The sequence below is a fragment of the Rhinatrema bivittatum genome, chromosome 11 (assembly GCF_901001135.1).
Source record: "Rhinatrema bivittatum chromosome 11, aRhiBiv1.1, whole genome shotgun sequence".
Taxonomy (NCBI): Eukaryota; Metazoa; Chordata; class Amphibia; order Gymnophiona; family Rhinatrematidae; genus Rhinatrema; species Rhinatrema bivittatum.
Genome location: NC_042625.1, coordinates 96,128,616 through 96,154,983, shown reverse-complemented (window position 1 = coordinate 96,154,983; position 26,368 = coordinate 96,128,616). Strand labels below are relative to the sequence as shown.

General features: G+C 49.9%; 1 protein-coding gene across 4 annotated transcripts in view; it reads right to left on the bottom strand.

Annotated features, from left to right (window-relative positions):
* Positions 1-26,368, bottom strand: part of KIAA0319L (KIAA0319 like) — a 92,432-nt gene that overhangs the window by 30,250 nt on the left and 35,814 nt on the right. For all 4 annotated transcript variants that reach the window (XM_029572014.1, XM_029572013.1, XM_029572012.1 and 1 more), the window contains 7 exons: positions 16,230-16,331; positions 11,500-11,597; positions 11,106-11,193; positions 9,737-9,829; positions 6,960-7,092; positions 6,638-6,866; positions 439-562 (listed from right to left, as the gene is read on the bottom strand). In XM_029572014.1, coding sequence (XP_029427874.1) covers positions 439-562; positions 6,638-6,866; positions 6,960-7,092; positions 9,737-9,829; positions 11,106-11,193; positions 11,500-11,597; positions 16,230-16,331 — 867 coding nt within the window. The remainder of the gene's footprint in view (positions 1-438; positions 563-6,637; positions 6,867-6,959; positions 7,093-9,736; positions 9,830-11,105; positions 11,194-11,499; positions 11,598-16,229; positions 16,332-26,368) is intronic.

Below are 26,368 nucleotides of genomic sequence, written 5' to 3'. Positions count from 1 at the left end.
GTCTGCATTTTCACATCTGTATTCTCATAGTAACTGCTTTGTGCACGCTATGGGTTTGGCGACCTCTCTGAACTGCAGCCTGCACCCACGGTAAGCAGCACTGAAACAGGCCCAGCCATCGTGTGCTCGACAGTCACTCTCCCCTGTTTATCCCTGTGAAACCCAGTGGAAAAGCCTGCCTCATTCACAGTAACAGCATCCATCCAGTCTGGAGAAGATTTTGTTTCTTCCCAGCAGCTGCTGTTTTATGCCACGGTTGGATGGAGCCAGGATGCCACAGCTCACCCCCCTTTCCTTGTGCGAGATGCACCGCATGGAATCTTTACTGCCCACGGAGCAGACCCTGAGCTTATCCCCACGTCTCCATCCCAGAGATGGTCCTCAGAGGGAAGCAGAGGCCTGGGATAGCCCTGTGTCTGGAGAAAGCTTCCATCTTACCTGGCTGCACTATTACCGTCACTTCAGCAGTGGCCTGGTGACCCGCAGAGTCCGTCACTGTTAACTGGAACATGTAATCCCCTTCCTGCATGGCCGAAAGCTGCAGCATGGATGTCCTAACACCCTTAAAGAAAAGCAACATATGTAATGCATAAAAGAGCCAGCGCACAGGAGATACCTCCATGGGAGGATCAGAGAGAAACCAAGGCGGCCCATTGTACCCTGAGCTCGATTTTGAAACAGACTCTGTCATGCATGGGTAAAGGAAAAGTGGTTCTTACCTGCTCATTTTCGTTCCTGTAGTACCACGGATCAGCCCAGACTGCTGCGTTATGCCTCCCTGCCAGCAGATGGAGACAGAGAAAAATTTGAAGGACACCCCTGTAAGTAGGATGCGACACCTGCAGCCCCTTCAGTATAAACAATATCAAAGCAGAATTAGAGTGGTAATTTAAATGGTTAAACCAAATTTAGGAGACTCAACTATGTACAAAATGTGAAATCTTCATCCTGCTATAGTATGACAGGAAAAAAGCAGATAATCTGTTGAGCGGAATAAAAAAAAAAAAAATAAAAAATCAGAAAATATTATAATTACCGAGCAGACTCTCCAGAACAGAATACCCTGGGTGGGTGTCTGGACTGATCCTTTGTACTACAGGAACGAAAATTAGCAGGTAAGAACCAATTTTCCTTTCCCTGTACATACCCGGATCAGTCCGGACTGCTGGGATGTACCCAAGCCACCTTACATGGGGTGGGACCTAGAAAGCCCCGCTCGAAGCACACCGCTGCCAAAACTCTCCGAGTCGGGAGCCCGAACATCCAAATGGTAATGCCGAGCAAAGGCATGCAAAGATTTCCAGGTCACCGTCCTACAGATCTCCCGAGGGGACATCAACTGACTTTCTGTCCAGGACGCTGCCTGAGAACAGAGCAAATGAGCCTTAAGACCCTCTGGAACTGCTCACCCATTGCATATGTACGCTGAAGCAATAGCATCCTTCAATCACCAGGCAACAGTAGCCTTGGAAGCTTTATGCCCTTTCCTGGAACCGCTCCACAAAACAAAAAGGTGATCCGACAGGTGAAAATCATTAGTGACCTCCAAGTAACGCATCGGCGCCCGCCTGACATCCAAACGTTTCAATTCACGAGAATGTGGAGAATTCCGATCCAAATCTGGGAACACAGGCAACTCAATGAACTGGTTCATGTGAAAAGCCGATACAACCTTAGCACCGTGCAGTCCTTTCTACCTAAGAGAAACGCCAAAATCGGAAAACCTAAGAAAAGGTTCGCGACAAGATAGGGCCTGAATTTCCGAAATTCTCCAAGCAGAGCAGATAGCTACCAAAAACACCGTTTTGAGCGTAAGGTCCTTCAGAGTGATGCACCTGAGTGGTTCAAAAGGAGGTTCACACAACGTCCTAAGGACCAAATTCAAACTCCAGGATGGACAAGCAGCTCGACGTGGTGGATGCAAATGCTTAGCACCCCAAAGGAAACGAACCACATCTGGATGAGCCGCTATGGACACACCGTCCACCTTTCCACGTAAACATCCTAACGCAGCCACTTGAACCCGGAGAGAACTGAAAGCTAGCCCTTTTGCCAAACCCTCTTGCAAGAAGGCTAGAATGTGGCTATCGATGCCCGCCTAGGGGAAACATTCGACCTACTACACCAAGAGTCAAAAACCTTCCAGACTCGGACCTACGTAAAAGGTGGAAGTTTTGTGAGCCCATTAAAGAGTGGAAATCACCGAATCCGGATACCCCTTCTTTCTCAACTGCCGCCTCTCATAAGCCAAGCCGCTAGACAAAAGCGATCCACCTGGTCGAAAAATACTGGACCCTGCTGCAGGAGATTCGGAATATGACCCAGACAAAGCAGCCCGTCCACTGCAAGGATGAGGAGATCCGCAAACATGGCCTTCGTGGCCATTCCGGAGCCACCAGCACCACCGCTCCCGGATGGGCTTCTATCCTTCTCAAGACCTTGCCTACCAGAGGCCAAGGAGGGAATGCATAGAGCAGAATGTCACGAGGCCATGGGAGGACAAGAGCGTCCACCCCTTCCGCTCTGTGCTCTCTTCTGCGACTGAAGAAGCACAGCACCTTGGCATTTTCTCGAGTCGCTAGTAGATCTAAACGGGGAATCCTCCCAGCGATGAGATATCAACACAAACGCCTCGTTGGACAGCTCTCATTCTCCGGGATCCAATCTCTGATGACTCAGAAAATCCGCCTGTATATTGCCTACCCTGGCAATGTGTGAAGCCGCTATCCTGAGCAGATAAGTTTCTGCCCAGGCCATGAGCTCGTCTGCCTCCTCTGCTACGGGGTGGCTCTTTGTGCCTCCCTGCCAGCTGATATATGCTACCGTCGTTGCGTTGTCGGAGAGCACTCTCACCGACCGACGATGAACCAGAGGCATGAACTTCTGTAGGGCCAAGCAGACTGCCCTGGTCTTGAGAAGATTGATGGACCATTGTGTTTCCTGCTGTGTCCATTGGCCCTGGGCTGCCTGAGATTGGCAAACTGCCCCCCAGCCGGAAAGACTGGCATCCGTCGTCACAATAGTCCACTGAGGGACCTCCAGATCCATCCCCCGGGACAAGTGTTCATATGTCAGCCACCAAGCTAGGCTGGACCTGGCTGGTTCCTGGAGGAGTAAGGGAACTTGAAAAGCTTCCAAATTGGGGTCCCAACGTGAGAGCAAAGCCCTTTGCAACGGCCTCATATGAGCGAAAGCCCACGGGACCAACTCCAGAGTAGACGCCATAGAACCAAGAACCTGTAAATAGTCTCACGCCCTGGGAACTGGCAGGGACAAGAGACAACAAACTTGCAACATGAGTTTGTCTATCCGATCCTGCATCAGGAAGACTTTCCCAATCCGAGTACTGAATCTTGCCCCCAAAAAATCCAGGACCTGGGCGGGGGACAACTGGCTCTTGTCCGCATTGATGATCCAACCCAGAATGTGAAGTGTCTGCACCACCCTGGCGACCACCGCCTAGCATAGTTCCTTTGACTTCACTCGAATGAGCCAGTCGTCCAAGTAGGGATGGACCAGGATCCCCTGGCGACGGAGAGCCGCCGCCATGATCACCATCACCTTGTTAAATGTGCGCGGAGCGGTTGCCAGCCCAAAGGGAAGTGCCTGAAACTGGTAATGCTTGCCGAGGACCATAAACCGGAGATACCGCTGATGGTCCTTCCGAATTAAAATGTGTAGGTACGCTTCCTTCAAATCGAGAGACGCTAAAAACTCCCCTGCTCTGATGGAGGTGATTACGGAACGTAGTGTCTCCATATGAAAACGGGGCACTCTGAGCTCTGTTGACCTTTTCATATCTAAAATCAGACGGAAGGACCCTTCCTTCTTCAGAACTAGAAAATAAATCTAATACCTGCGGTTCGAAGTTCATTCAGAGGAACCAGAAAGACTGTACTGAGGTCCAACAACCAGCGAAGCGTGAGAGACACCTGGCGCCTTTTCTCTAAAGACCTGCAGGGCGACATCAGAAATAGATCGCATAAGGGACGAGCAAAATCTAAGGCGTAGGTGTGTTCTATAACGTTTACAACCCAATGGTCCGATGTTATTTTGACCCACTCCTCGTAAAACAGGAACAGCCACCCCCCAACGACCGGAACAGGGGAGTGGGCAGGCGCTATTTCATTGGGAGGACTTGACTTCTGTCGCCCCTGTGGCACCGCCGTCTTGGGCAGGTCTACGGCCACGAAAGAAATGAGACCAGGTCTGCAACTTGCTGGACGGAGCTGGCTTAGACTGGCGAAAATGGTGCTGCCCCCGAAACCGCAACCAGGAAGAGATGAAACCTCTGGAACTTTTGGCCTATCCTCCGGGAGCTTGTATACTTTATTGTCCCCCAAGGACTTAATGAGCTGCTCCAAATCATCTCCAAAAAGTAATTTCCCCCGAAACGGAAAAGCACCCAGCTGCGACTTGGAGGAAACAGTAGTCGACCAATTACAGAGCCATAAAAGCCTGCGGGCTGACACAGCAGAAATCAAAGTACGCGAAGACGTAAGAAGGAGATTGTACAAGGCATCCGCCCCATATGCTACCGCCGCCTCAGACTCCTCTGGGGAGAACTCTCTGGCACTCAGGAGTTGTTGTACCCACCGGAGACTAGCACACTGCATTAAACTACTGCAAATGGCTGCTCGAACCCCCAGAGCCGACACTTTGAAGATACGCTTGAGAAGCACATCCAGCTTTCGATCCTAAAGGTCCTTAAGGGCAGCCGCCCCAACCACAGGAATAGTCGTACGCTTGGTGACTGCGGATATGGCCGCATCAACCTTGGGAACCTTAAGGAGGTCAAGAGAGTCATCTGGCAGAGGATACAATTTTTCCATAGCTCTGCCTACGCGAAGGCTAGCTTCAGGAGTATCCCACTCCCGAAACATTAGCTGGAGCAACATAGAATGAAAATGAAAAGTCCTAGCCTGGGAACGAAGACCAGACAGCACCGGATCCACCTTGCCCTGATCCTGAGGCATCGGCATCTGGCCAGCCGGTATGCCCAACTCCGCTAGGACATGTGGAATCATCGGCTCCAACTCATCTCTATGAAAGAGCCTAAAGACCCGAGGATCATCCCCTTCCACCAGGTCCACACTCTTGGAATCCTCGTCCATGTCCGCCTGAAGCAGACCCGCCAGCTGCACCGCCCCCTGGTTCCTGAAACCGGACCCTTCCCGGACTACCCTAATCCGAGAGACCTCAGGAGGATCTGGCCTAGGAATCTGCATGGGAGGAGAGGGCCCATCCCAGGCTGCCCCGGAGGGGACTCAGGATCTCCCATGGGCATAAGGCTGGCTAAATAAGCCTTATGTAATAGTAAAATAAAATCAGCTGAAAAAGGATGCTGGCCCTTTACATTTTCCCGAGGCGGAGTACGCAAAGGAGCATGGAAAGCAGGAAATAAATCATGGGGAGACCCGGGGCAAAAATCCTGCGGAAATAACTGAGGAGGGAGATCCCCTCCCCCTGCTGAGCTGTCTGCATCAGCAACTAAAGCTCCTAAAATATCCGCCGGTCCCACGTTCCGAGGGAGCGGGGCAGGCTGAGTACCATGAGCAGCATCGGGGCGCCCGCACCATGGGACCGACGTGCCTGCCTCCCCATGCCCCCTCTGACCGGCCCTCGCCCCCGGGAGCAGAGGCCATCTCTGGACAGCTGTGCTGCCGGCTCCCCACAGGATTTGCAGGCCAAAGTGTGCGGCATCGCCACGCTGAACAAGGAGGGGAGATCGCGAAAATAAACCCCGGGAGGCCGAATAAGAGCAGCACAGCTGCAAAAAAAACAATGCGTTCCGATTATTTATATATATTTTTTAATGCGCGTTGGCCTCACCAGAGAACAACCCGCGGTTGTCTCTGGGCCTGGGGGGGGAGGACTGGCTCACCGGTAAACCCCCCCCAGTCATTCACCGGCTGCTGCTCCTGGTACACTGGCGTGAAGGGCAAAGCACACGGCAGGCCTACCAGCGAGGAGAAAGGACTCTGCTCCTCGGGAGGCCCGGCTCTTTTTTTTTTGAAACTTTGTTTCAGCCAAACAAATTTAAAGGACTCCTGTCACTGCAACTCTCTCATTTTTTTTTTTGTTTAGCGTCAATTAGCCAGGACTGCAGGTTCTGCCACCTTCATCTGCTGGAGACAGAAAAACACTGAAGGGGCTGCAGGTGGCGCATCCTACTTACAGGGGTGCCCTTCAAGTTTTTCTCTGTCTCCATCTGCTGGAAGGGAGGCATAACCCAGCAGTCTGGGCTGATCCGAGTACGTACAGGGAACTGCCCGTTCCTCTGTGTGTCCACAGGAGTGGCCTAGTGCCAGAATACTTCGCCAAATCCCTTCCTGCCTCCCTCCCCTCTTCACGTGCACAGACTTTTCAATTACTTCTTCTAAAACCAACAGGCAGTGGTGTCATGCGTGCAGCCTCGCTTCCATATCTCTTCAGACGGGAAAAAGGCGAGCCCGCAAGTGTGCTGCCATGACCTCCTGCACATTATTCCACCCTGCAGCCTACAAAGCATTATCAAAGGCCCCCTGCTCGAACCCGATATCCAATCTCAATGCACCGGAGCAGAGTGCAAGACCTGCCATCAAAATCAGCTGTAACAGAATACGTGCACGCAGCACAGCCCAAGCGCCATTCCTACCTGCATTTCCACCACCTTCCCTTTGCTGTTGGGGCTCTGGGACCATTCATAGCTGACGATGCCATGGTCGTCGGTGCTCTGGTTTCCGTACAGGACGATAGAGTTCTGGGGCAGGGTGATCACCTGGTTGGCGCCAGCATTAGCCACGGGAGGGTAGTCCACAGCTTTGCTCACCGTCAAGTTCGCCGTGGTGGAGTTGCTGGCCCCATCGGAGTCCACAACAGTCAGGCTGGAAACAGAAGCAGGGAGAAAGACAAGGCATGAGCTGCAGCCAAGAACGGGGAGGACCAAGCACATCCTCCAGCAGCCCAGCATCGTTCACCTGAACATGTAGCTGCCTGGCACCAGGTTGGTGAGCGTCAATATAGCAGTGTCAGCAGAAACCTTCTCTTCCCTCAGCGGCCCTTTCAGCTCTTCCCAGCGATAGCTGACAATTTTATCATCATCTGTGCTTTCTGAGGGAAGAGGAAAAGAACCCCAGTTACTGAGCAGCACGGGGTGAGGCTCCCAACACTTCCAGACAGACCCGATGTGGCCTACCAGAGAAAGGGGACGAGTCGCTCTGCAGAGGAAACCACAGCACTAGGGGGTAAGAGAAGGGGGACGAGTCGCTGTGCAGAAGAAACCACAGCACTAGGGGGTAAGAGAAGGGGGGGAGGAGTCGCTCTGCAGAAGAAACCACAGCACTAGGGGGTAAGAGAAGGGGGAGGAGTCGCTCTGCAGAAGAAACCACAGCACTAGGGGGTAAGAGAAGGGGGAGACGAGTCGCTGTGCAGAAGAAACCACAGCACTAGGGGGTAAGAGAAGGGGGGGGAGGAGTCGCTCTGCAGAAGAAACCACAGCACTAGGGGGTAAGAGAAGGGGGAGACGAGTCGCTGTGCAGAAGAAACCACAGCACTAGGGGGTAAGAGAAGGGGGGGACGAGTCGCTGTGCAGAAGAAACCACAGCACTAGGGGGTAAGAGAAGGGGGGGAGGAGTCGCTCTGCAGAAGAAACCACAGCACTAGGGGGTAAGAGAAGGGGGGGGACGAGTCGCTGTGCAGAAGAAACCACAGCACTAGGGGGTAAGAGAAGGGGGGGAGGAGTCGCTCTGCAGAAGAAACCACAGCACTAGGGGGTAAGAGAAGGGGGGGAGGAGTCGCTCTGCAGAAGAAACCACAGCACTAGGGGGTAAGAGAAGGGGGAGGAGTCGCTCTGCAGAAGAAACCACAGCACTAGGGGGTAAGAGAAGGGGGAGACGAGTCGCTGTGCAGAAGAAACCACAGCACTAGGGGGTAAGAGAAGGGGGGGGAGGAGTCGCTCTGCAGAAGAAACCACAGCACTAGGGGGTAAGAGAAGGGGGAGACGAGTCGCTGTGCAGAAGAAACCACAGCACTAGGGGGTAAGAGAAGGGGGGACGAGTCGCTGTGCAGAAGAAACCACAGCACTAGGGGGTAAGAGAAGGGGGAGGAGTCGCTCTGCAGAAGAAACCACAGCACTAGGGGGTAAGAGAAGGGGGAGGAGTCGCTCTGCAGAAGAAAACCACAGCACTAGGGGGTAAGAGAAGGGGGAGGAGTCGCTCTGCAGAAGAAACCACAGCACTAGGGGGTAAGAGAAGGGGGAGGAGTCGCTCTGCAGAAGAAACCACAGCACTAGGGGGTAAGAGAAGGGGGAGGAGTCGCTCTGCAGAAGAAAACCACAGCACTAGGGGGTAAGAGAAGGGGGAGGAGTCGCTCTGCAGAAGAAACCACAGCACTAGGGGTAAGAGAAGGGGGAGGAGTCGCTCTGCAGAAGAAAACCACAGCACTAGGGGGTAAGAGAAGGGGGGAGGAGTCGCTCTGCAGAAGAAACCACAGCACTAGGGGGTAAGAGAAGGGGGAGGAGTCGCTCTGCAGAAGAAACCACAGCACTAGGGGGTAAGAGAAGGGGGAGGAGTCGCTCTGCAGAAGAAACCCACAGCACTAGGGGGTAAGAGAAGGGGGAGGAGTCGCTCTGCAGAAGAAACCACAGCACTAGGGGGTAAGAGAAGGGGGAGGAGTCGCTCTGCAGAAGAAACCACAGCACTAGGGGGTAAGAGAAGGGGGAGGTGTCGCTCTGCAGAAGAAACCACAGCACTAGGGGGTAAGAGAAGGGGGGGAGGAGTCGCTCTGCAGAAGAAACCACAGCACTAGGGGGTAAGAGAAGGGGGAGGAGTCGCTCTGCAGAAGAAACCACAGCACTAGGGGGTAAGAGAAGGGGGAGGAGTCGCTCTGCAGAAGAAACCACAGCACTAGGGGGTAAGAGAAGGGGGAGGTGTCGCTCTGCAGAAGAAACCACAGCACTAGGGGGTAAGAGAAGGGGGGGGAGGAGTCGCTCTGCAGAAGAAACCACAGCACTAGGGGGTAAGACGCCTTCTCCTACAGATAATGTGTTCCTGAGCTTTAACTTTTCAAATGTTTATTTTTTTTTTCTTTCTTCGCATTAACACAAGTACATTTTTGTCCAGAAGTGGGAAGTATGAAGAGGGACTGAGCTTTTCACATTCCTGGCATGGAGACTTTAGGGGAAAGGTTGACAAGATGCATGAACCCAAGACAAAGGATTTTTACACAATACTAATGTGAGATATGAGCGGAAGAATAGCTCTGGTGGTGAGTGCAGGAGGCTTCAAATCCCACTGCTGCCCCCTGTGAGCTTGGGCAAGTCACTTCAGCCCCTCCACTGCCTCAGGCACAAGCTTAGATTGTGAGCCCTCTGGGGACAGGGAAATACCTGCAGTACCTGAATGTAATCCACTCTGAAGTGCCTGAAAAGTGGAATATAAATCAAATAAATCAATTACACCATAAGAGGTCCTTATGGCAATTAAAAGGCAGCCACGAGTCACACATTCCTAGCTATTTTATAGACTCAGTTTTCTCTTTGCCGAGGCAAATCTCCCACAGACTGAGAGCGGTGGTGTGGGGGAATCTCTCAGTCGGACTGCACGAGTCTTCCTTGGTGCTTTATCTAGCGGTCGCCCTTTATTAGAAATACTCATTTATTCTGAACTAGGGGCTTCTCTCCAGATCGCATGTCTGCAGAATATCTGGTGGTCAGTCACACTTTTAGCCAGGGCGGGGGGAAGTCACTGAGACTCACGACTGCCATCGATGACCGTGGAGGTGGTTGGCAGGGAGATCTCCTGATATCGCGGGGACACGATGGCCACTGGTGGCTGGTTCACACGAGGCTCTGTGGTGGAGAAAAGAAACAACAGCACCAATAAGCAAAGCAGTCCCGCAACGTGCAACACCTGAAGGAGAGGAAGTGCGCTGCTTGGCCACGGATTTGTGGCTGCAGTGCCGTCGTTGCACCCTCTCCATACAACACACCCACGTTATGGCATCACAAGGGTGCACACAAGAGAGAGGAAATCAATGTTTTATTTATTACAATTGTATAAATGAGAAGGCGCCCAGCAGCGAGGCAGTCTGGGTCATGCATAACAAAGGCATCCATCTCCTTTCATATCAGCCATACTGCCATGTGACTTAGCAGGCCCAGATTTTTGGAATCGCCTACTGGACGGGGTGAGATCTGTAAGCTGCCTGAAAGCTTTTAAGAAACTTTTAAAAACCTCTCTCTCTCTTTGAGCAGGCATTTTATTAAAAGATATCTTACTTTTGAACCTCTTCTTTTTTTTTTTTTAAATGTATTCCCTTCTGAATTTTGGTTGTTGTACTTTTGATTTGTTGTGATTTTATCATATTGTTTTTATTTCTGTGAGGCTTGTTATGCCTTTTACATGTTTTAGGCATCCATCTCCTATCACGTCAGCCATACTGCCATGTGACTTAGCAGGCCCAGATTTTTGGAATCGCCTACCGGACAGGGTGAGATCTGTAAGCTGCCTGAAAGCTTTTAAGAAACTTTTAAAAACTTCTCTCTCTTTGAGCAGGCATTTTATTAAAAGATATCTTACTCTCCTTTTGAACCTCTTTTTTTTTTTTTTTTAAATGTATTCCCTTCTGAATTTTGGTTGTTGTACTTTTGATTTGTTGTGATTTTACCATATTGTTTTTATTACTGTGAGGCTTGTTATGCCTTTTACATGTTTTAGCATGCTGTATTTTTGTGTTATTATATATGTACGGTTCTGAGCTGCCCCAGATAGGGGTGGCAGCATTTAAATAAAGTTAACCCTAACCATAAGCACCTATCACAAATTATACCGGCAGCCACCGCGAGCCACAGCACCGCAGAGCTTCCAGCTGGGGGGGCCAGATGCACTAAGAATGCTCCCTATAGTAGCAGTGCCTGGGAAACTGCTACCACAAAACAATTTATATTCAAAGGCAGGGTAGGATGCCTGGGCACGAAAAAATGACTAAAACTGCCTCCCATTCTCTTTAAGCAAAAGAGGTCATTATTATCAGATCTGATGAAACGCCTTTCTTTACAGTTAATGAAGGCGATGCGAAGATCTATGAAGGTCAATACAGTATTAACCACAGCCTTTCTACGTTACCTGGATTGACCGTCACGTTCACATAGCCTTCTCCGTGCGCGTTCTCGCCATCAACTAGCACTTTGAATTCATACAGGCCGAGCGTCAGCTTGGAAGAGAACAGAAAACAACATTAACCAGGACCCTGGCAGCGAGCAGCTCCGAGGCTCTGTCTACTGTGCCCAGAAGGCACATGGGCACTGGAGGGCACGACAGCACCAGAGCAGCTGGTTAACTCCTTCCGCATGCATGCACAGCGTTTTAGTACCCTGTGAAAAGGCTTCCTTGTCCACTCCCGCCCTTGATCGTAAGTTACACTGCTTGGATGTTTTAGTCTGAAGGCATTTTGTTATGACTGGGTCATGTTCCACGGGTGCTGGCGATAGGCACACGGCCCCCTGCACACGCTGCTCACCTTTGATAGCTTGAGGATCTGTGAATGTTTCCCTTCCATCTCTCCGCTGTAATCCTTGGGGTGGGTGATCAGCCTCCAGTCATACGTGTAGGACGTTCCTGGGGAACAGAAACCATTGCAAGAGGCTCTCACTGAATCCTCTCACTCGGTCTTCCCTGCCCCCCAGCCGAGCTCTCATGCCACCCCCATGCATGCCCCATACAATCGCACAGCTAGGGGATTTTGCTGAATGGGTATAGGAGCCGCCAGTTTGCTGCATATGGACAAGCTCGCTGCCCTTGCTGGGGGGGGGGAGGAAAGAAGTTGATGAATTCTTTGCACTGTGGAAGGGTTTTGTACATTTCTCGTCTGCTGAGATCAAGGTAGAAGCCCTGGTAACAATCAGAACCGATGCTGTCTGCTGGTTCCCGATGAACCCAGTGCATGGCAGGTTCTGGATACTTTATTCAAAGATAAAATAGGACAGGCTGTCAGACTGACGTCTCTTTACTGCTGCCTCTATACTGTGCATGTAAAACAGGCAAAGGGAATCAGGCCCCTGCTCATGGAACAGTAATTACTGCTACGGTATACAGCGTCCAGCAAGACCCACACACAGGCTGGCATGCAACTCACACGTCCTTACTCTGCAGTTAAAATGCAACAACACTTTGACTCAGAGCTGCTCAGTTAAAGCCACTTTAAATGTAACCTAGAGGTCACTCTTCTGTCACAGAGAGGTCTTGTTTGGAGCAAGGTGTGACTTTAAGAGAAGTCTGAATGGAACGGGACACTTTGGCTTGGCCTGATAAAAATACACAGCACAGGGCTCGATTCAAATAATTTACACTGTGGATCTGTCCCGGGAAACCCAGCAAAGCTATGGGAGCCTTGGCACTGCTATAGTGCCTGGCCTGCACCACACAGCACAGAGAGAGAGCCTGCCCAGCTGCAAGGCAGGAGCAGGCATTTCTACTCATACACGGGGGTAGTTTCCTTTCGGGAATTACCTGCACACGTGTACGCATGGGGGTAAACCAGCAAGCACGAGGAGTTCCTTCCTCCCTTGAGAAACGCCTCATTTTCATATGGACAGAAGTCCGCAAGTCGTGGAAGCTCGAGAGCACAGATAGCGGAGGTGAGGAAGACAACTTTCAGCTATGGGAAATCTACCCAGGTCCAGACCTGCTCACCCAGCAAAATGGAGAGACAAATATGCAAATGTCTCGCAAGCTTCAAGAGAGCACCAGAAGGAAGCACTTTCCATGGAAAGAACCTTAAAGGAGGGGAGATGAAAGGGAATGTGAGAGAGACTTTTCCAGAGTGAGGAGCCGACTCCAGCAGAGGCTTCAGGAGCCAAAGCAATGACAGAACTGAAGCTTGCATGAGACAGAGAGAGAGAGACCTCAGTGCTGGGAGGAGAGAGGGGGAGAGACCACCACAGATGAGTAAGACATTTATTTATTTAAAATTTTTTTTATATACCGACGTTCATCCGGGATATCACATCGGTTTACAGTGTAACTGAAACAGGCGCCTGGGATGGCGGTTTACATCGAACAGATATAACGAATTTAACATAAGAACAAATGAGGAGGGGGAAAAGAGGAGGGAAATAATTAAACAAAACTTATGAGCAAAAATTTACAAATATATATAGAGTATCACTATGTACAAAGTATTCATAAATACAGCAATGCCATGGAAATACAATTGTGTAGAGTTATACGGGAGGAGGGGGGATGGGGAGGGGGTGGGGGGTGTAGGTGGGGAGGAGGGGTGGAAGGGGTAAAAGGAGAAGGCGAGCTGAGAAATCAGGAGAAGGTAAGAGGACTGAACAGGAAGGGGGCGAAGGAGGAATTTAGAGGTGGGAGTGAGGAATGGGGGAGAGGGAAGGAGAGTATGGGTGTGAGTGTGAAAGTGGGGGAATTAGGTGTATGCTTTGGTGAAGAGCCAGGTCTTTAGCTTACGTTTGAATGTTTTTGTGTATTCTTCTTGTCGTAGTTCGACAGGCATTGCGTTCCAAAGGGTGGGCCCGGCGATAGAGAGCGCTCGGGCTCTCGTGGAGGTAAGTTTGTAATGTTTGGGAGAAGGTGTAGGCATGGAGGCGAGGTGTTGGTGTCTGATGGGCCTGTTGGATTGGTGGAGGCGGAAGGATTCGTTGAACCAGTTCATTTCAGGGTTGTATAAAGCCTTGTGGACAAGGGAGAGAGTCTTATATTGGATGCGTGATGCAATTGGGAGCCAGTGTAGGTCTTTTAATACCGGTGTGATATGGTCATTTCTGCGTGAGTTAGTCAGGATCCGGGCTGTTGTGTTTTGTAATATTTGAACGGGTTGAATGGCATTGTTCGGTAGGCCAAGGAGAAGAGCATTACAATAGTCGGTTTTGGCAAAGATGGTGGTTTGAAGAACTGTGCGGAAGTCGGGGGGATGTAGTAGGGGTTTTAGTTTTTTTAGGGAGTGTAGTTTAAAAAAGCCCTCTTTTAGTATATTGCTGATGAATTTCTTAAGCGTGAGATGGTCGTCAAGGATGACACCCAGATCACGGACTTGCTGGGCGAATGGTGTATGAATAGGAGGGGGGTTAGGATGATTTTGGGGTGAGATGAGCATGATTTCAGTTTTAGTAGTGTTAAGAGCTAAATGGATGGAAGCTAAAAGCTTGTTTATGGATTGGAGCGTATCATTCCAGATATCCATAGCTTTTGGTAGGGAGTCAGTGATGGGTATGAGCAGCTGAACATCATCAGCGTAGACAAAGTGAGGCAGCTTGAGACTGGAGAGGAGGTCACAGAGGGGTAGCATGTAAATATTGAAGAGAGTTGAGGACAGAGCTGAGCCTTGTGGTACACCCTGATTGAGGTGGATAGTTTTGGATTCGTGATTTCCTAGTTGGATTTTGAAGTTTCTGTTACTGAGGTAGGAATTGAACCAGTTATGGGCAATACCTGTGACGCCAATTTCAGTTAAGCGTTGTAGGAGAATTGAGTGGCTGATGGTATCAAAAGCGGAGGAGATGTCAAGGAAGGCGAGAATAAAGGATTGCCCTTTGTCAAATCCTTTAAGAATATGGTCTGACAGGGAAAGTAGAAGTGTCTCAGTGCTGTGGGATTTCCGGAAACCGTATTGAGCAGGTGCAAGGATACGGTTATCTTCGAGGTATTCTGAGAGTTGTTTGTTGACAGTTTTTTCGAGGAGTTTGGAGATGAAGGGGAGATTAGAGATGGGGCGGTAGTTGGCGAGGTCAGAGGGGTCAAGTTTAGGTTTTTTTTAGGATAGGTTTGACGATTGCCTGTTTAAGGGGAACAGGTACTTGCCCCGAGTTGATGGACAGATTAATGATGTTTGTTAAGGGTTTAGCGATAAGGTTAGGGATGGAAAGTAGATGTTTGGTAGGGATTGTGTCCGAGGGATGGGAAGAGGGCTTGGCTTTCTTGATGAATGATTCTATTTCAAGTACTGAGGTGCAGTCTAATGAGGAGAGAAGTTTAGTGTTGTTACTAGTGATGGTGTGGTTGAGGTTATGATTGGAGAGGCTGAGGGGAGTGGTAGGTGTAGTATAGAAGGTGGACAGCAATTTGTCTATTTTGGTTTGGAAGAACGTGGCAAGTTCTTCACATTTGGATGTGGCTACTTCATCTGGAATGTCGGGAGCTGCTGGCTTGGTGAGTGAAGCTACGTAATCAAAAAGTACTCTAGGGTTGAATTGGAATTGATGTATTTTATTAGCGAAAAAGTCGCGTTTTGTCTTATTGATTTTTTCGCTGTACAGATGTAAGGAGGACTTAAATTGGGCAAGGTGTGTAGGAGAGGGATCGTTACGCCAGATCTTTTCAGATTTTCGAAGGCATTGTTTTAGGTTCTTTAATTCTTGGGAATACCAAGGTTTCCTTTTTTCATTGTGTAGAGGAGAGATGAGTTTTGATTGCAAGGGGCAGATAGTGTTGGCTATATTATTGGTAATATAAGAGACATGAGACAGACAGAGCGAGACCTCAGTGCTGGGAGGAGAGAGGGGGAGAGACCACCACAGATGAGTAAGACATGAGACAGACAGAGCGAGGCCTCAGTGCTGGGAGGAGAGAGGGGGAGAGACCACCACAGATGAGTAAGACATGAGACAGACACAGAGGGACCTCAGTGATGGGAGGAGAGAGATCACCACAGATGAATAAGACATGAGACAGACACAGAGGGACCTCAGTGCTGGGAGGAGAGAGAGGGAGAGACCACCACAGATGAGAAAGACATGGGACAGACACAGAGGGACCTCAGTGCTGGGAGGCGAGAGGGGGAGAGACCACCACAGATGAGAAAGACATGGGACAGACACAGAGGGACCTCAGTGCTGGGAGGCGAGAGGGGGAGAGACCACCACAGATGAGAAAGACATGGGACAGACACAGAGGGACCTCAGTGCTGGGAGGCGAGAGGGGGAGAGACCACCACAGATGAGAAAGACATGGGACAGACACAGAGGGACCTCAGTGCTGGGAGGCGAGAGGGGGAGAGACCACCACAGATGAGAAAGACATGGGACAGACACAGAGGGACCTCAGTAGCAGGCGTGAGCAGACCCGGACAGCACAGTAGGTAGGAACGAATGCCCAGACTGGGTGGGCCAGGGGTACCTCATATGCTACCTTCTAATAAATTTCCATCAAGAACATTTCAAGGCCCAAAAGTGAAGAGCAGCCTGTGACTTTAATATCTTTACCAATACAACCTGCTACGTTGCAGCTCCTTACCTGGCGGTGGGCCTGGCACCACAAAGGCATTTAACTGGACGGCATTCTTGGGCAGGGTGACCTGGACGCTATCACCTGCGGACACCACTAGCTCCTTTACAGCTGGAAGGAGGAAGCAAAAGAGAAAAGAGCCATCACGAAACGGAAGGAGGAGCAGGCTCAGTGCGGCAAGGTCCAGAATGAGGGGTTACAGGGCGGCATGGGAGGGGCAAGAAACAGAAGACGAGAATGCAAAGCCATTAGAGCAGAACTGAAAAGATCTGCAGGATTCTGGGATAAATTACTGTCTGGCCCCCGCCCGCAGTCGCCCAGCGCAGCACGGCCTCCGCTGATGTGTGGGGAGGATACTGCTCTGCTCTCCCTCACGCAGCACTGGGCTCTTCATCTCCTGCTCACTGCAGGCTCAGCCCCAGAACGGTTATTTTTTCATTGTAAAACAGGTCGGGGGATGGGGGTGGCACCAGGGGACCGTGCACAGAACGCTCGCTTTCATCCCGCGATCCTCACCTCCACAATGAGACCGCTTCCTCCAACTCTTCAACGCCCACCTTACACATTCAAGCCCCATGTACGGGCTGCATGCTAAATTGTTTTGTTTTGTTTTTAAATAAGACTATTGAATCCTGGACTAGAACAAAGCCGTCAAATAAGGATTTTTAAATGTATTACAGCCACGTTGGATAAATAAATTGCTCTATAATACTGAGCTCAGCAAAATTATTTTGCCCTGGCCCAGGGGGGCTACATCTGCCAGCTTGGAGCCTATTCACAACACCATTTCATTTATTGTACTAATGCATTTTGCAAATATTTCTTGCTGCACATATGTTAAACCTTATGAATATCACTAAATTTTTTTAAATAAGTTTTTTAAATAAGTTTTTTTTTAAATAAGTTTTTTTAAATAAGTTTTTTAAAATAAGTTTTGCAGTCCTTGTTAAATGTAACTTTGTTTCTCCTGATTATAATAAGTTGTTTATGTTTACTGTTTTTATGTCCCTGTTCGATGTAAACCGACCTGATAAGGTATTTAACCTTGAAGGTCGGTATAGAAAAATGCTAAATAAATAAATAAATAAGGCTTTTATCTAGAAATATCAGTCATAAATTGGATAATAATTAAATCAATAAAATCAATCAACCTGCTCCAGCAGGGTCAAGACAGCCTCAAACAAGACTTGCCACACTGAGTCAGAGCAAAGGTCCACTGAGCCCAGCACCCTGAGTCCGACAGGGGCCAATCCAGGTCACAAGTACCTGGCAGGATCCCAAAGAACAGATCCAATCCTTCCTGTCCATAACCAGGGATAAGCAGTGCTTTCCAAAGTCTGCCCGGCTAATAATGGTTTATGGACTCCTCCAAACCCTTTCTTTTTTTATTTAACAAACTTCGGATCATACGTTAGGTGCAAAAACCAATCCGAGTCTTTTCATGTGAAGAACACATGTTTGCAACAGATGTCGTCACAGTGGCTCACATAGATCATGAGCATGAAAGATGCGAAAGATTCAGAACCAGCTCGTACTTGCCATCTTGTCACCCAAGGGAATAAGTAACCCTCTGAAATCAAGGCTATTTCAAGCACTTGGTTTTCCCAGCGTGAGATCGCAGGGAAATGGGCTGCATGGATACAGTGACTGGCAAAGTGAACTTCCCTCAGAGTCCTGCCACAAACCCAACAAGCCCAGGGCAGGAGTCAAAGAAAATTCCTTCTTAACAATGCTCTGAGCAGTAGTTTCAACAGCCGAGCAGGTCCCCCACACATGCAAATATGACCCTTCCACCAAAAATAAAGTGAGTACAGCAACTCCAGCCCTCTGGCACACATGCAGACTGCCAGATCAGATCCCAGCCATCCTCATCCACAAGACGACGTGACGTCATCTGTGATCGTACCCCTCACCACCCAAGAATCTTTTGGGAACTTAGGCTCCCATCCTGCGCTTTGAATTCTGATCAATGCATCTCTTATTTGCAAAAAAAAAAAAAAGAGCGTGAACCAGGCTCAACGTGAAAGCCATCAGGCAACTCCAGGAAGGATGCCCATCTGTCAGACAAATAGCTAGCCCTCTTGCTGCCAGTGCCTGTATCCGGGGAAAAGGAACAGTAGGTGATTTTTTGCTAATGGCGAGTCGGGTGACAAGGCCTCCTCTTTCAGTCCGAGATACCGACACACCTCCTGTCACACCTTAACAGTGTGAGAAATGATTGGGTGACCACAGCTTGAGAGCACAGGGCATCGCAATTAACAAAGGCACGTCAAAGCCTTCAGTCTCCGCCCGTTCCAGCTGTGCTTCTGGGCCGTAGCAGTCTCAAGTGCACCCTACACGTGCGGCTCGAGAGTAACTCCGAAAATCAGCAATCCACGGGAATGCGCAGGACCCCATCATGCCAAGCAAAACTGTGCACTATACTCCTGAGAGGCGCACACAGGGTCTAGGGGAGCCTGCACAGGAAGCATCTTCTAATTCATGAAATGAATACATTCATCCAATGTCCAACACGGGAATCTAATCCACCTACAGGGCACTTCCACTCTGAGATACCTGAAACCCTCTGATACCCCACAGAAGACAGACACAAACCTTGGGATGTACACTTTGACCCCCCAGGGTAAGCAATTTTCATTTAGCAAAGTTGATTTGATAAGCAGAAGCTTTCCCTTACTTCCCCACAGCTTAATCAGACCCAGGCCCGACACCTCGACCCGTGATAAAAATAGGAGAACGTCAGCAGCAGGGACCCCTCAACTTTAAAACCAGAATCTCCCCTACTACTTCAGCCAAATTAAAAAGGAGGCGCGCGCCCTGCCTCATACTGCAAGAGAGTAAACATAGGGGTACATAGACCACCGACGTGGAGAGGACAAAAATGCAGGCCTCTCTCATCCATCTACTACAGCTATACAGCACCCCGTACAAACAGTACCACTGCACCCCATCAAAAGCCTTGGTCGCATCAAGGGGCAAGACCATCCTGACCTTTTCCGAACCTTGGAGGCAAGCAAGAAATTAAACAGTGACCGGCAGCCTTTCAGAAACGCCGTCTGATCCTGACAAATCAGCAGGCGCAGAACATGCTCCATGCACATCTGCGCCCCCGCCAAACTTCAAGAGCCGCCATGAGGGTCCTTCAGCGTCTCGCTGCCTCCATATTTCTTAATGGCAGCCCCCATTTCACTGCGATCTGTAGTGAACCCGCTGCATAATGCTTTGTGTAAGAGCCCCTGTGCGATTACCTCGCTCATAATGCTTCTCTCTCCTTTTCTAACTTTGCAATTTGTTCTCCCATCTTCTCCTGTTCTCTTTTAACAAAGCTACCGTCTCTTCCCTGGAGAAGCACCGTAAGCGTTCCCCACCGTAGCCCTGGGCCATATGAAGTCGTGTCAGGATGGGCATCGAATGACCATGGAGATCACTTGCAAGAAATCACTCTGTCCAAGCGAGGACGCATTCAGTCTCCGTAGCTGCAAAGCGCGAGAGGGTGGAGCTCTCCCCCCAGGGTGATGGTCTGAGGGATGACAAGGAAAGATATCACAATCTGCAGCTTTAGAGCGCAGCCTCTCAGAGCAGAAACAAGAACGGGTGCGGCTGGGAGAGAAAAAGAATCATCTCTCCCAGCAGGGTTATTAACGCTCCAGACAGATATCGCACAAGGAGCACGCGTCCGCCGTCCAGGTCAGCGGCCATGACCTGTCTCAGAGGAGCCAGAAAACGAGTTCCAGTCTCCGCCAATGACCCCCCAAGCTCCTGTGCCAGAGGCACAAAGGAAAGACAGTGGAGACACTAGGTGGCACCTCAGGGGTATAGGACAGAGTCCGCAAAGTCGTCTTCTGTCTCCATCTGCTGGTGGGGAGGCAAAACCCAGCTGTCCTGGACTGATCCGGGTACGTACAGGGAGCATGGATATTTACCAGCACCAATTCCCTGGCATAAAGGCTGCAATGTAAGATTAGAAATCTGCCCCTACCCCTCGTGTAGAGAAAGGGGCAGAACACACCTGGCCCTCCCTGTCCTGAAGTCAGACAAAACGTGCTGGCTGTCGTTTCCAGACTGGCAAGCCCTTCTGCTTCTAGGATAAGAAATCCCCCTAATATTTAGGGAGAGAACGTTAACTAGGGGAAGATTCATCGACACCCCCCAGTAGTAACATATGAAAGACATTAACAGCCAAACTGCTGTGTCCGCCTGCCACCGACGAGCAAGTGTTTAAAACCGTATGTCTGAACTTTCTTCCCCAACTCGAGGGAGCAGAGAAAACTCTTCCCCCAACCCCCTACTCCCCTAAAGAAACCCCCAATGCCCACTCTCACCCACCCAAAAGCTGGTGCCCCCCAAGTGATCTGTACCGGATGGGACATCAGTCAGGACCCGACTATGCCAGCTCCAGGAAACCTTCTCCCCCCCCCCCCCGTGCCATATAAATTCCCAACCCCCCGCCAACCTCAACATTCCCTTCTCGAAGCCCCCCCCCCCCAGCCTATCACTCGAAAAAGAAAGGGCACGCCCTCATGGCTCAAGCCACGGCCGGGAGCCTCGAGCGTCCATGTGCGCCGTGCCAGAAGGGGCAGGCACCACCTCCAGCGCATGCTCGTGCAGTGCCAACGTCACAGCCACTGCGGCATCCTGCTGACCACAAGGCTGATCAGGGCAACGACCACGGAAAGAAGAGAGGAAGCACTGCACGCTCCGGCAGGTGAGCCACGTGGAGACTGGCAGAGCCCCTCCTGGGGAAGCTCATGGCTGCGGTGCTGCTTGCCGCCTTTTTACCCAAGCGTCCTTAAGGGTCTCAAATATCTGAGCTTTGAGGGGTACAGGGGCGCATTTTTAATTATCAGCTGAGCGGTCCTGAAACGGGAAAATGCGAGAACTCCGACAGGTAAGCTCGCTCTCCAAGAAGTCATGAACCGTACTCAGAGCAGCCCGGGGCCAGAACTCTGGGTGTCCTGTCAAGCTCAATGCCCTTCGACCCAGCCACCACCTTTAAAAGCTCGGGTAGCCTTGTGGTGAAGAAACCAACTGGGTCGGACCCCTCCACCGGCTGTGATGTTTCCTTGCAGGGCCTCGATGTGGCGCTCCAGCACGTCAAGTTTCCTAAGGGCTTTGGTGAGGGAGATTTGCACCCCTTCAACCACCTCCATACGTGCTGAGGTTCCTCCAACCGACAAAACCAAGTTAGTAACTTTCTTCACCACAGATTCCAACTTGGCCTCTAAGAGGTCCATATCTTCCCGGCAAGGCCTTCCATTACCCCCTTGATCACTTCGATGGATTCAGAGTCCGTTTCCTCTACCCTATCAGAGGCCTGTTCGCCGCGTGTGCTTTTTTCATCAGCAAGACTCTTCCTACTCACGGCCCACTTCCGCCTAACCCAAAGTTCAGGCATAGACCTCTTAGAAGAATCCTGGAGCATTAGAGAATTTTATTTCCACCGGAACTCTGTGGAATTCAGGAGTAATTAAATGGCAGCCGCAGGAACCCAACAAGAACATGTCCGCTCAGATCAGTGCATCACTAGCACCCTCATGTAAACCCCCTTTTTTTTTTTTTTTTTAACCCAGCTACACTTTCAAGTAACAACCTCCGAGCGTATCAGAAAGAAGCAGTAGTTTGAGTGGCTTTCCATCTGGTATATGACTGCCAAGTTTTGTCAAATTTAGGCTTGGTGTTATGTCGAAGAGCCGTAATTTGAGTCAATAAATAAATTTTTTCTACTCGCTGTTGTATCTCTGCTTTATTTGGGGTCCGGGTATCCTTCCACGCCCTAGCTATCGCCATGCGTGTGGCCAGTAGGACATAATGGGCCAATCGATTGTGGTCATCAGATAAACCCTGAATCCTAAGCCCAAGGAAAGCCTGAGCGGGGCCGAAAACTGGGAAGCCCGGCAACATTTCCCCCAACCAATGACGGATAGCCACCCATAAGGTCTGTAAAAGGGGACAATCCCACCACATATGCATAAAAGAGCCCACAGACCCACATCGCCTCCAACAGCAGTCAGGAACCCGAGGCATAAATTTGTGCAACCGTTGAGGATACATGTACCAGCGATACATAATCTTATAAGAATTTTCGATCAGGGAAGTGGCTATAAAACCCTTCCCGCGGCCCTGAAATATCGTTTTCCACTGTGGAAGAGAGATATCCATACCCAAGTCCTTTTCCCATGCCAGTTGGAAGCTCGCTTTAGTCCTAACCTCCCTCGCCAGTAGTCGGTAGAGTCCCGATAACAGCTGACTAGAGGTGTCAGCCTTCTTACATAATTTTTCAAAAGAAGAGGGACCAAGCGCCAAATATGACCCCAACTGAGTAGTTCTTGCAAAGTGAGCAAGCTGCATATAGGGAAAGTAGTCTGAAGCGGGTAGATGATATTGGTGTTGGAAATCGGGAAAGGATTTAATCCCAGTCGAACCCCATAAATGACCCCATTCCGAAATTCCCTTCCTTTTCCAAAGAAGGAGGGCTGGATTATCCCGTCCAGGACGAAAGTCCTTATGGTCATATAGACTGGAGCTAGCATGATACTCTCTTCGCTCAACAAGTCGGTCGCTATGCTGGTGCCATATCGCCAGAGTGTCCAAAATAGAAGGAGATAAAGCAGTCCCCGGGTCCACTATCCATGTCCTCTTGGGTTGCCAGATAAGAGACCTCAAAGGAGTATCCCCAAGTAGCTCCTGATTAATTTGTATCCATTGTTTGGGGTGCCTACCCTTGTGCCAATCAACCACTTTTTTGAAATGGGCTGCCCAATAATATCGGGCAAGTTCCGGCACACCGAGCCCCCCCTGCGCCTTAGGCCGAAACAGGACACTCCGGGCCACCCGCGGCCTCCGCCCAGCCCATATGAAATTCATACATTTCCGTTGCCATAGTTTAAGTTGGGGGGTAGGCACAGGGATGGGAAGAGTTTGAAAGAGATACAACAATTTTGGTAACAAGGACATCTTAAACACCGCCATCCTCCCCATCCAGGAGATGTGATACCTGCTCCACTCTTCCATTTCCCCAACCAATTTTTTCCATAGGGGCCCATAGTTTAGAGTGAAAAGATCATGAGACGCACTCAACTGCACACCCAAATATTTGATATGGGACGAGGCCCAGCGAAAGGGAAACAAGCCCTTCAAATGTGCTACACTCTGGGGGGTGAGATTGATGTTCAATATCTCCGATTTCTCCCAGTTAACCCGGAAACCCGAGACCCTGCTAAAGGCCTCCATCTCCGACATCAACTGAGTGAGTGAGAGTTCGGGCTTGGTGAGGGTAAGTAAAATATCGTCAGCATAAAGGGATAGCTTAGACGAAATCCTGCCCATCGTGAGCCCTTGTATATTCTCCTGCCCCCTAATTTTAATGGCAAAGGGCTCTAAAAACAAAGCAAAAAGCAATGGAGAGAGCGGGCAGCCCTGCCTGGTTCCTCTACCAACTGTAAAAGTGGGAGAGTAACCACCATTGATCTTTAAACAAGCCTGGGGGCCATTATATAATTGCTTTAACCAGTGTAGGAAAGAGGCACCAAAGCCCATGCTTTCCAAAGTGCAAAACAGATATGGCCAATGAACCATATCAAACGCCTTTTCGGCATCTAGGGAAAGAGCTATAGTGGGGACCCATAGCGCTTTGCAAACCAAATGCTGTCAAAAATCTTGTGCACATTATCCGCAGTTGTCCGGCCCGGGATAAACCCTGATTGGTCCGTATGGACAAGCTGCGAAATGAAGCAATTTAACCGGGTAGCCAAAATTTTTGCCAAGAGCTTTACATCGATATTAAGTAGAGAAATAGGCCGGTACGAACCACAAAGGGAGGGATCTCTCCCCGGCTTCAATAATATAGTGATCCCGGCCGTATTGGTCTGGGGAGATAAAGCAGAACCCCCTCTCAGAGAGTTAAAAAAAACAAGAAGAATGGGTGCCAATATCGTGGCAAACTTCTTATAAAATCGAGGCGTAAAACCGTCTAGCCCAGGAGACTTATCCGCTTTTAGAGTGTTAATAGCTTCCGTAACTTCCAACAAAGTAATTTCTTTATCCAGAAACTGCCGTTGGACAGCTGTAAGCTCTGGTAATGGGACATCCGCTAAATACTGAGAGATAGTCTCAACCGAGACCTGGCATCCATACTGTACAATTGGGCATAGAATTGAAGGAATCGCTGTCTAATCGTGGAGTTATCGGTCAACAACACTCCATCTGCTCCCTTAATTTTTTGAATAGTAGCTTGGGCTTGTTTACGTTTCAGCGTTTGGGCTAAATACTTCCCCGCTTTATTCCCCCCCTCGAAGAACCGCTGTCTCGCCAAGGTTAACTGGTGAGCAATCCTAGCTGAATCCAATTGCGCTATCTGATCTTTGGTCTCTTGGATTGCCTGTAAAATCTGAAGATTCGTGGGGTCGCCCATGTGGGAGTGCTCTAAACCTGCAAGATGCAATAACAACCCCTGCCGCTCCCCCTCAGTTCGTTTTTTAACAAAAGTGGCTCGGGAAATAAACGAGCCCCGCAGAACACATTTCAGACACTCCCAGAGAATCCCTGGATCCATCCCCTCAGTGTCGTTAGTATGCATATAGTCCTGAATATCCCTGGCAATCTGGCGTTGGAACTCACCATCTTCTAATAAGGAGTCATTCAAACGCCAGAACCGTTGTCCTTTATCATAATTCGTGATTTGTAGGGTAAACCAAATGGGAGAATGATCCGACCAAACGATCGGCTCAATATCCACAGCCTGAACCATATTCACTCGCAACCTATCCACCAAGAACATATCTAAGCGAGAGTAGCTACTATGAGGGTGCGAGTAAAATGAATAGCACCTAGATTTGGGATACCGAGAACGCCAAATATCGATCCCAGAAACCAGGGATTGAAGGCGTTTCAAGGCTTTCCGAACTGAAAGGGAGTCAGCACTACGCCCCGTTGAATTGTCCAATACCGGGTTCAGGGTCGTATTAAAATCACCACCCAGGATTACACTCCCTTCTGCTTTAGTGGCTAGAGTATCATACAGGTGAGAGTAGAAAACTTCCTTATGAGAAGTTGGGCCATAGATTGAAACAAGGGAGTACTTCTCGGACCCCACTCTAATATTCAAAAGTATATAACGCCCCTGCGCGTCGGCATGAGTAGCCAGTAGCTCATATTGTAAATCCTTTTTGAGAAGGATCCCCACCCCGGCATATTTATGATCTTTAGTGGCTGCAGCCCAGTATTGGTGCGGATATTGGGCATTTTTTAATAAGGTCTCATATCGTTTTCTGAGGTGTGTCTCCTGGAGATAGATCACATCAGCCTGTAGACGACCCATTTCCTGAAAGAGAAGCTTGCGCTTCCGCCCAGAATTTAGGCCCTTGACATTCAGAGAAACAAATTTAAGAGTAGCCATGATAAAGAAGTAGAGGACCCGCCCCTGTAAGCAGACAGGGACATCCCCCCCCTGAGCAAAAGAATCCAAGGCAGACATAGAAAATGGTATACCAACTGAACCCCAGGTCGGAACCCTCGAAATACCTATGAAGAAATTGAAACCCCCCCCCCCTCCCCCCCCTCTCTGAATCACCTGGGAAGGATATAATCGTTCCCAGCAGCTACTGGAGGAAGTACCCATCCTGAAGCGAGAAGGACGCCCCCCCCCCCACCCTAAATAGCGTAAAATACTATTGCGTTCGCGGCTAAATAGCAGAATCAGAGATAAGAATGCTAAAATATGAAACCCAAACAGGTAAGAACCACTGCGTGTAAAACTGTAACCAACATAGTAATAACGCAGATATGTCCACTAGGAGCCATGCCCATAGCAGGGCCGCCTGAAAAAGAAAAGGTTAGATATATAGTCACAAAAGTCATGGTGGTACGTTTTCCACCCGAACATCACTGGGGTTTCTTCTTAAGCGTTTGCCCCCCTTAGGAACCCGCTGCCATCTGGGTGGTTCCGTGCGTCGACTCTTAGGAGCCTTGAGACCGAAGTGGGTACCTCCACAGTCAAGCCCACCTCCTTCGCCGCCTGTACGCCATCCTCAAAAGTGTGAGCCTTGTACGACTTCCCCTCCACCTGGAACCAGATCCCAAATGGGAAGAGCCATCTGTACCGGACTTTCGCCGCGGTGAGGGCCGTGGTAATGGGCTTAAACGCAAAGCGC